This window comes from Micromesistius poutassou (assembly GCF_964030765.1).
Source record: "Micromesistius poutassou genome assembly, chromosome: 5".
Lineage (NCBI taxonomy): Eukaryota > Metazoa > Chordata > Actinopteri > Gadiformes > Gadidae > Micromesistius > Micromesistius poutassou.
Window position 1 is genome coordinate 1,434,009 of NC_140275.1, and position 11,104 is coordinate 1,445,112.

General features: G+C 45.0%; 1 protein-coding gene across 1 annotated transcript; it reads left to right on the top strand.

The window, feature by feature from the left end:
• Positions 1 to 1,444: 1,444 nt before the first annotated feature.
• vps33a (VPS33A core subunit of CORVET and HOPS complexes) lies at positions 1,445 to 9,367 on the top strand. Its single transcript, XM_084468557.1, has 13 exons — positions 1,445 to 1,547; positions 1,707 to 1,772; positions 1,879 to 2,006; positions 2,343 to 2,523; positions 2,722 to 2,838; positions 3,086 to 3,260; positions 4,241 to 4,434; positions 6,379 to 6,505; positions 6,851 to 6,918; positions 7,201 to 7,338; positions 7,497 to 7,634; positions 7,957 to 8,125; positions 8,794 to 9,367. The coding sequence occupies exons 1-13, from the start codon at positions 1,446 to 1,448 to the stop codon at positions 8,985 to 8,987; spliced, it is 1,797 nt and encodes a 598-aa protein (XP_084324683.1). The 5' UTR covers position 1,445; the 3' UTR covers positions 8,988 to 9,367.
• The last annotated feature ends 1,737 nt before the right edge of the window (positions 9,368 to 11,104 follow it).

An 11,104-nucleotide genomic window follows, 5' to 3' on the forward strand; every position in this document is an offset into this window, starting at 1 on the left:
TTTCTCTCTCTCTCTCTTTCTCTCTCTCTCTCTCTCTCTTTTTCTCTCTCTCTCTCTCTCTTTTCTCTTTCTCTCTCTCCTCTCTCTCTCTCTCTCTCTCTCTCTCTCTCTCTCTCTCTCATCTCTCTCTCTCTCTCCTCTCTCTCTCTCGCTCTCTCTCCTCCGTGAAGATGACAAGCCCTTGGTACCCGGGCATGGAAACCCCTGCAGAGTGATACAAAATTGATGCTTATAAGTTTATAAGTAGACACTTAAATAGCCTACTGTGTTGCTGAATCCATTTTTGAATCCATATTTGACCTGTGCGATTGCGTTAAAATTAGAAGCGATAAAACAAAAAATAAGATTTCAATCTGAATGATCTGGAGTTCGAAGAGTTGCTTGTCAAATCTCACTATTCTATTGGTGATCTGGAACAGCATGAGGGATGTGTTGAACGGAACTTTGTGTCACCTTGGTCATGGGAGTCCTTGAACCTGCGTCTATTCTGGTATTATTTTTGAAACCTTAATATACCTACATATTATAGCGCCTGTGTTTTAATTGATTTCAGAATTTCTCTACTACTTTGCCGGCTCAGAATAATCTTGCTCCTATATTTCTGACCTCATAACCCTGTTAACGGGATGTGTTGTGTGTGGGTGTATTGCATATGGAATATGTTTATTTGTGTTCTCTTTATCTACAACTACCCACTTGTCAACCTATCAATGTATCTATCAATCTATCTATCTATCTATCCATCTATCTATCTATCTATCTATCTATCTATCTATCTATCTATCTATCTATCTATCTAGCTGTCTATCTGTCTGTCTGTCTGTCTGTCTGTCTGTGTGTGTGTCTCTCTCTCTCTCTCTCTCTCTCTCTCTCTCTCTTCTCTCTCTCTCTCTCTCTCTCTCTCTCTCTCTCTCTCTCTCTCTCTCTCTCTCTCTCTCTCTCTCTCTCTCTCTGTCTCTTAGCAGAAACTATTGACTCTACTCCCAATAATGGAGTTCACTGTAAGAAAAAGCACAAGCAATCATTTCCCATTGTGAAGATAGTGACATTGCGCTGGACATTTGCGCTGGGCTCCTGTAGGGATATTCTGCCATCTGCAGGACAAACAATGAATTACATCCAACAAACGCTCTATCTCTGCAAATACTCCCATACTTTACCTATCGTGAAATGCCAATAATAGCAATAATAGCTTTTTATTCAAATAAATATTCGAATCTAAAATTATATATATATATATATATATATATATATATATATATATATATATATATATAATTTTAGGTTCGACACGAATAATACAAACATCAACTCCCATGCTCCCATGAGGGTTATGAAGAGATATCAGAGCCTCACTAGTGTGTGCGGCGCTGCGTCTGTCACGTGACGGCCGCGCCTGCCGCCCCGTCACATGACCTCCCCTTGTTTTCCTCTGCAGAGGAAAGATGGCCGCTCACCTCACCAATGGAAGAGTGAACCTAAACATCTTGAGAGAGGCAGCACGCAAGGAGCTCCGAGAATTCTTGGACAAATGTGCGGGAAGCAAGGTATTTCACATGTTCTATTTGTTTTTTGATAACGATGAACACACCATGACGTTTCTGGCCTTGCAAGGGAGCATGGGTGCTTCATCATATCCTGAGTCAGATGTGATGTGGGTCTGATCTGATGTCAGATCACGTGAATCGGGTTATTTTGCTTTGCAGGCCATAGTTTGGGATGAGTATTTGACCGGACCCTTTGGCCTGATCGCACAGTACTCCTTACTGAAGGTACGTTCTTATATATTCGTATACATATTCACACACGGGTGGTTTTGGACCTGATCCTTATGTTGCTCTAGTGTAATGAATAAAGCTGTATGGCCGTGCCTTTCAGGAACATGAAGTGGAGAAGATGTTCACCCTCAAGGGGGGGCGTCTCCCCCCTGCAGATGTCAAAAACATCATCTTCTTTGTACGTCCCCGGCTGGAGCTGATGGACATCATTGCTGAGAATGTGTTTAGGTTTGTATAAACATGTGCGTGTGTCCTGTAGGCTGTATTCCAAGCAAAAAAAGAAAATGAACGCAGAAAGCTAGTGTGTGTTTTGGTCGTTTTCTGCCAAGCAACAGTAATAGCAGCCTCTACTAGGACTTTCTTCACTTTAAATGGGACATATTACTACCGCAGGTGGTTCGTGTCCACCTAGATGTATGCTGGATCCAGCACACACCTAGAGGGACACGCCCACCTGTGATGTCAGAAGTGGCGCATTTTCAAAACGGCTTGTCGGCTTGTGATGGCTAATCACACCACCGCCTGGTGGTATAATATGTCCCCTTCTAAATGTGGTTCCTTCAGTGACAAGTCCAACTCGCGGGACTACCACATCCTGTTTGTGCCGCGGCGGAGCATGCTGTGCGAGCAGCGCCTCAAGGAGCAGGGCGTCCTGGGGTCGTTCACCAACATCGACGAGTACATCCTGGACCTGATTCCCTACGACGGGGACCTGCTCTCCATGGAGTCTGAGGGGGCCTTCAGGGTGTGTGGAGTCTGCATATACATACTGTATGTTCACAATGAATTAACAGTGATGCATTACATTACATAGTCTAGTCTCACAACGGTAACCACAGCAACCACTTTTAGGTGAGTTACGCAAAAGGCCTGGACTGGATTTAAAGTAAAATGTAGTATTTCTGTTACTGTCACTTAACTTAATCATATTGATCTCTTCCAGGAGTGCTACCTGGAAAATGACCAGACCAGCCTGTACCACACCGCTAAAGGGCTCATGACTCTGCAGGCGCTGTATGGCACCATCCCTCAGATCTACGGCAAAGGAGAGTGTGCACGGGTGAGTTTGAGAGTGTCTGTGTCTGTGTCTTTGTCTGTGTTTTGTGTGTGGGGGGGTGTGTCTGTGTCTGTGTCTTTGTCTGTGTTTTGTGTGTGTGGGGGTGTGCACGGCGGCATGCCGCTGCAGTAAATACTACAACAACAATAACAACCATCATCATTGTCCTCAAACCACGGCGTGTGTTCTGGTCACCTGCATACAAGGAGGATGTGACTGGTGTGTCGTGTTTCTCTGGGTCTCGGGGCAGCATGTGGCCAACATGATGCTGAGGATGAAGAGGGAGTTTGCGGGCAGCCAGAACCAGATCCTGCCGGTGTTCGACACACTGCTGCTGCTGGACCGCAACGTGGACCTGCTCACGCCGCTGGCCACGCAGCTGACCTACGAGGGCCTCATCGACGAGATCTACGGCATCACCAACGGTGAGTTTGTATACGGACGCCTTTTCTTAGAGGGGCTGAGGCTTAGTTCCCATGGGTTGGCAGCCTGATGCGTAACCTCTACCTGCTCCTTAGAAAGGCAGGGTTCTGAATTCACTGTCCTTAAAAAGATAGTACTTACCATTGTGTGGCATCTTATCCTAGCTATCATTGTTGTATACGGGGAATGGGTTAACCTAGCAATTGTTAGTGCTTGGCACCTGGTTCTATGAACATCCTTACTGTACCAACAGCAATATATTGTTGTTTCTCTTTCTTCTGACAAATGTACTTGTCACTTTGGATAAAAGCATCTGCTAAATGCCCTAAATGTAACTCTTTAACATTACGCTTTGTCATCCAGCAAACACGTCAATCCAAAGAAATTTACAAGTTGGAACGAGAGCAAATAAATTATCTAATCAGAATAGGAGTGGCTACACAGAAGAATACTGCTGCGCGGTCAGTTTAAAGCTGGGGTAGGCAGGTTTGGAGAAACCAGCCAGTGTAAGCTAAAACCCCTCCCTTCAGGCCTCCCACCAAAGCCACTCCCCCTAAACACAGTACTGGCTCGCTGGCTTTAGCTTTAGGTCTGCTGAGCCTTGTTGAAGACGACGTTCATACGCAATGAAAGCACGGGCAGAGTGCCCACAGGTAGTCAGGTGTGTAGGTAGAAACACAGGTGGGCCATCCAATCATTTCATTCTGGCCTGATGAAATGTTTGGACGAGGCATGTTACCGGCCTGTGATGGCGAAAGATAACTGTTGTATTTAAAACAAAAATGAGAGCATTTGATTTATGGATTGCTGTCGGGAATTCAACAAATATGATTAAAAAAGCTTGTATTATAAATGACATACCCTAGCTTTAACAACAACAACTGGACAGAGTGCAATCGAGAAATACAAGATTAGTGTCATTTAAAGGTATACATTTTGTACACATTACTATCTATTTATGCATGACTTACTCTTCCTCTAGGTTACGTGAAGCTGCCACCTGAGAAGTTTGCCCAGAAGAAGCAGGGGGAGGGCAGCAAGGACCTGCCCACCGAGCCCAAGAAGCTGCAGCTCAACTCTGCAGAGGAGCTGTACGCCGAGATCCGAGACAAGAACTTCAACGCTGTGGGTGCTGCCCTCAGCAAGAAGGCCAAGATAATCTCGGCCGCCTTTGAGGTTAGTCAGTCTATTATACCACACTGGTGGGAGGTGTGGGTTTTAGAATATTCCATGCAGTTGACAGCACCGGTTTCTCTCAGAATTTGGCATAGTTCTGGGAAATGAAAGCTTTCTTATTTTTTTTTTATCTTGGCACGATGAGCACCTCCGCACAATCCGATAACGAGGATTTGAAAATCATGGTTTTCTTGGTCAGCTTGAAAAACTGCAACGACCATATCTGTCAGACAAACGACTTACTTTCCAGCAATGAAAAATGCATCATGTAAACGAACATGTCCATACATTTAAGAAACGAGCCGTTTAGTTGTTGGTAATATCGCCTTTTCTTAAAATGGCTGACTAAGTAATCGAATCAGATCGTAATCCTTCCCGTGTCGATTGTCACTACGAAGGCCACAACGGAAAACCAATAGATTTAAACCACTAATGCAATTACCTCAAAGATGTGACGAATCTTTCGCAATTGGATTTGTCCTTTGTCTGTTTTAAGCTGATGGGTAATATAATATATATATATATATATATATATATTCTGTTGTAAGTGGAGTCCATCAGCAGCAACCGTGAGGCAGCATCATCAGTTACCCAAACCAGCTGAGCCAGGCTGTTAACTGATGTAAAACCAGGCTGTTAACTGATGTAAAACCAGGCTGTTAACTGATGTAAAACCAGGCTGTTAACCGATGTAAAACCAGGCTGTTAACCGATGTAAAACCAGGCTGTTAACTGATGTAAAACCAGGCTGTTAACTGATGTAAAACCAGGTGGTTAACTGATGTAAAACCAGGTGGTTAACTGATGTAAAACCAGGCTGTTAACTGATGTAAAACCAGGTGGTTAACTGATGTAAAACCAGGCTGTTAACTGATGTAAAACCAGGCTGTTAACTGATGTAAAACCAGGCTGTTAACTGATGTAAAACCAGGCTGTTAACTGATGTAAAACCAGGCTGTTAACTGATGTAAAACCAGGCTGTTAACCGATGTAAAACCAGGCTGTTAACCGATGTAAAACCAGGCTGTTAACTGATGTAAAACCAGGCTGTTAACTGATGTAAAACCAGGTGGTTAACTGATGTAAAACCAGGTGGTTAACTGATGTAAAACCAGGCTGTTAACTGATGTAAAACCAGGTGGTTAACTGATGTAAAACCAGGTTGTTAACTGATGTAAAACCAGGCTGTTAACTGATGTAAAACCAGGCTGTTAACTGATGTAAAACCAGGCTGTTAACCGATGTAAAACCAGGCTGTTAACCGATGTAAAACCAGGCTGTTAACTGATGTAAAACCAGGCTGTTAACTGATGTAAAACCAGGTGGTTAACTGATGTAAAACCAGGTGGTTAACTGATGTAAAACCAGGCTGTTAACTGATGTAAAACCAGGTGGTTAACTGATGTAAAACCAGGCTGTTAACTGATGTAAAACCAGGTGGTTAACTGATGTAAAACCAGGCTGTTAACTGATGTAAAACCAGGCTGTTAACTGATGTAAAACCAGGTGGTTAACTGATGTAAAACCAGGCTGTTAACCGATGTAAAACCAGGCTGTTAACTGATGTAAAACCAGGTGGTTAACTGATGTAAAACCAGGTGGTTAACTGATGTAAACTGACGAGGATACACAATGATCCATGACATCATCAGTAGCAACTATATATGTTACGTCTATATACATTTCTCTGTTGTTTTTCTTGTTTCCAATTCACTGATATTCAAAGTAGATTTGGAAAAAGGACAGAAGGAAGTGCTCCTATGGCCTGCATATATCAAAACTACACAAACACACGTTGGTTGATGCGTGTTATCTTCGTGTATTGATTGTATTGCACGCCCGTGCCTGTTCTGCCCCATCTTTTAATTGTTTGACGCTCCCCTGTGTATTCGTATTTTTAGCAGCTCAACTCGTGGTTTAATCATTTTTTCTCACGCTGTTCAGGAGCGCCACAACGCTAAGACGGTAGGAGAGATAAAGCAGTTTGTGTCCCAGCTGCCGCACATGCAGGCGGCCCGTAGCTCCCTGGCTAACCACACCTCCATCGCAGAGCTCATCAAGGACCTCACAAGTGCGTAAACGCCCCCCCCCCCTCTGTGGTTCAGTATGAGGATTCAAATGTATGTCTTGACAGCTCGGCACGTCCTAACATTTTTTAATGCTCAGTTAAGTCTTAAGGTGGTGTTAAGGTGTTGGACTCCCAGCTGAAAGGTTGTGAGTTCAAACCTCAAAGTGCATAGACCACCTGTAGGCGTCCTTGAGCAAGATGCTTTAGCCTAACTTCTCATTTATGATATGTAGATATGAAACATTGGAATGGTAGATGTAAAGCAATATGAGCTGGACCGAGAGGAGAGGTGTTTAAGGAGTACAGGAATGCTTTTTGATACTGATGGATTTGTCTTTTTCCCTGTAGCCTCCGAGGCGTTCTTTGATAACCTCACGGTGGAACAGGAGTTCATGACTGGAGTGGACACAGACAAGGTACGACCTATACCACCCAGGGTCTGTTTCCCAAGACCTCGAATAGGATGGAGCTCCTCTCCCGTGCTTTGAGTGTTGGAATACACAATACTTGTGTTCTATTTCAAGTATTAACCCACTGAAATAAATCTAATTTGCATCTGATGAAAACTTAAATTTCTTTGGTTCTTTTCTTTGGTTCTTTAGTAAATACAAACGCCCGTGGAGTCCAAATGGGCAATCTGAGCTGGATCTTTGTGTTTAAAAGTGTTGAATTTGAAATGTAGTGAATCCATTGTGCAGGTGAACACGTACATCGAGGACTGCATCGCCCAGAAGGACCCCCTGATCAAGGTCCTGCGTCTCATGTGCATGCAGTCCGTCTGCAACAACGGCCTCAAGCAGAAGGTGTTGGACTTCTACAAGAGGGAGATCCTGCAGGTACTTAGGAAATGACATATAATGAATGAATGAAATGAATATACATGATGATGTATATTCTCTAAATGAATATTGGGATTTGGTGACTTCCTGGCCGATCGATGAGATCTAACTTGACAACCCAAACCATTTTTGCATCTCTTGTCGTGTTCTCTCAGACGTACGGTTATGAGCACATGCTAACGCTGAACAACCTGGAGAAGACGGGGCTCCTGAAGCTCCAGACCAACTCGAGGAACAACTACCCCACCATCAGGAAGACCCTGAAGCTGTGGATGGAAGACGCCAACGAGCAGGTGAGTCTTCTCCTGTCCAGACCACTTCGACAGGCAGGTGTAGGAGAGGAGAGGGTGGAGGAAATTTTTTGCATCAATCGTCCACCTGCCTGCCCCTTGTTCGTGTGTGTGTGTGTGTGTGTGTGTGTGTGTGTGTGTGTGTGTGTGTGTGTGTGTGTGTGTGTGTGTGTGTGTGTGTGTGTGTGTGTGTGTGTGTGTGTGTGTGTGTGTGTGTGTGAATAAAGCAACAAAAAAGAATGTTCATTTAGGCTTATTTGTACAAAAAAACAAAATAATGAATATTTAATCAAATTAATTTGTGTGTGTGTGTGTCCGTCTCCAGACCCCCAACGACATCTCGTACGTGTACAGTGGCTACGCCCCGCTCAGCGTCCGGCTGACCCAGGTCCTGGCCCGGCCGGGGTGGCGCAGCATCGAGGAGGTGCTGAAGATGCTGCCCGGACCGCACTTTGAGGAGAGGCAGCAGCTGCCTGCCGGGCTCCACAAGAAACGTACGAACCCCCTCCAAAGCATTTTAAATAAAATACACCAAGAGAAGTCGTGGTGGTGGTTTGTTGGCCCCAGACGCTCTGTTAGCAGGAGCCAGACGGGTGTAAACAACCTGTGTGCTGCTGGGTGGAGATAAGGCCGTGCTTTGTTCCCTGCACTGTCCAGAAGCTGAAAGAAGCAGGCGATTTACTGTGGCAATCGACAATGGAGGAAAAGTGTGTGTGTGTGTGTGTGTGTGTGTGTGTGTGTGTGTGTGTGTGTGTGTGTGTGTGTGTGTGTGTGTGTGTGTGTGTGTGTGTGTGTGTGTGTGTGTGTGTGTGTGTGTGTGTGTGCGTGCGTTGTGGGGTCGGGAACGGTGTGTGAACGGTAATTACACACTTGTCTCTGAAATGTGCTAATTAAAATAGAATAACTCAACCAGACTTGTTTCTGCACGTCTTCCGTTGTACGACGAAAAAAAAGGTGTTAATGGGGGACTCAGATTAAGGGAGGGCGACGGCAGGATTTGTGTTTATTCCACATTTCCAAAGCATGCTGGTTTTAAAATGGGCGACCACCATCCCTGTGTCGCACTCATCCTCTTCCTCTCAGGGCGCCATGTTTGACCACCTGCTGCTCCTCTCACTCTCTGTGTGTTTTTGTGTGTTTTTATGTGTTTCTTTGGGGACAGGCCAACAGGGGGAGAACCGCACCACGCTGGTCTTCTTCCTCGGCGGGGTGACGTACGCCGAGATCGCCGCCCTGCGCTTCCTCTCGCAGATGGAGGACAGTGGGATGGAGTACATCATCGCCACGACCAAACTCATCAACGGCAGCAGCTGGATCAAATCCCTCATGGACCACCCGGAGACACAGAGCGCCTGAGTCACGGCTGGCATGGGGGCGGGGCGTGGTGGGCAGGGTGTGGGGGGGGGCCACATCAAACCCTTCTGCCTTTTTCAGTCTGGCCCTTCTGTGTGCTGCAGGTGTCCGATTGAAGTCTCGGTCCCGCCGCTGGCAGAACAGGTGTAGGCGCTTAAGGTCATGCAGGTCGTTGTTTGCAAACCGCACCGAGGGTCCTGACTCTGCTTTGTGTTGTTCTGCACGTCTGATCGCCCCGGCCATACGTTGGGTTTTCTGAGGTTATCCTTTGGGGCTGGTGAGCCGTGATGGATTCTGTATATATGTTAATAATGGAATGATGGAGCGATTGGAAAATGTGATGTGATTGCGATTTTTGAGATGGTTCCAATAAAAAGAGCTAATAAGAACTGAGATCTCATTTGGCCTTATTTCTATTTTGCAAATGCACGTATTGAATTAATTAATAAAGTACGTTCCAGCTAATTTTGTTATTTCGAGTTTTGTGCTTCCATATATTATAACTCAAATAAATAGGGGTAAGTATTGCCCTAATTACTAAACTTCATTTCTCTAAATACAGTATAATAATGACGTAATACAGTGTGTGCATCTCTCTCCCTGTGCGCGGAGGAGACGAGGAGCGGATAGGAGTGCACCCATCACCACATCCCCCCCCAGCCCTCTGAAGGAGCAATTAGCTCGGTAACAGGCTCCCCGATCGGCCGATAATGGCCCTTTGCTGTCTGGAAGAAGCCAGCCCTGTGGCAGCACGTGATCTGACAGCACAGGGTACTGATTGAATTAGGAAGCCATTTGCTGTGTGTTCCGGTAGACGATAACAGCGCTGGAAAATAAAAGGACAGTGGTGTCTTTTAGCAATCGATAGCCTGTCCATGCCTTGCTCTTATGGGCAGATATGCTCCTAGGTTGCCGGTCGAATACTGACAGGTGTATTGTTAGATATCTGAGCGGATAGCCTGTGACATCTTTTATGCAGAGGCTGTGTTTATTTTTGGGGGACTTGGATCAGAATATAATTTAAAGTAGAAAATCAAAATTTTCTTTTGTTGGAGGAGCAGGTGCACTGTATGGCTTAACCTTCCACTTAGAAGACCCCCAGGGCTATCAAACAGTTAAATAGCCTGGGGCTCCTCCTCTGTCATAAGGACTTCAGGCAGGCAAGGCAACTCAGTTGAGAAAGTGTCTCTGGGCTGGAAACACAGAAGCCCCTTCAGCGAGCAGTTCTGTTTACGGCTGACAGTCAAAGGTAAGTCACTTTTCTGCCTCTTTGATCCATGTTGTGTTTCCCATGCTCTTTGTTTTAAACTTGAATATATTATGTCTTTGTGGTGTGCAGGCAATTATCATGATGATTGAAAGTTAATTTGTTTCTGGGGGGGAAAAAAGCATCAAATAACAGACTAGAAGCAGGCGTAAGAATGGCTTTTAAAACTTGATCATATTGTATATTTATTTGGACTTTTTTGTCTGTCTATCTGTTCATTTATTCTGGTTGCAGATCAATACTGAACTCATTTTGTGCCATTTACAAATACATTATTAATGGCCCTCTTATAAATATCCTCAGCATCTACTTATAAAAGCAAGGCCGGTACACCTCAGGGCGTAACAGTTCAGCCTCACAGCAGGAGACTCTGGTGCGTGGCTGTGTCTTGTTAAATGAGAATTCCATTCAAAGAAATCTTAACATTTGAGTTCTGAAATTAGCTGGCCTGGAAACCACTTTGAAGGGATCCGAACAGCAGCAGCAAACCTCTTTTTTCACCTCTTTATTTCAGAGCGATGGGACAGATAAAAGCCATGGACCACCTGAGCCGCGGGGCTGGGCAGGAGCACAAGATCCAGATGGATTTTGAAGTGGAACCCCTGTCCATCAGATTCCTCCGGACATTTCGAGAAGTTCTGAAATTCGTTTTCTTCAGTTACACAGTTTTGTTTGGTGCTTTGCTCCTGGCCCGATGGACGACCTATTTCATGGTTGGAAAGAAATAAAGAAAAAGGGAAGAGAAGATTACATCTCTCTCTCTCTCTCTCTCTCTCTCTCTCTCTCTCTCTCTCTCTCTCTCTCTCTCCATATGGCTTAAAGGTTCCATCTCAAAGTGGTTGCAATTCAACAC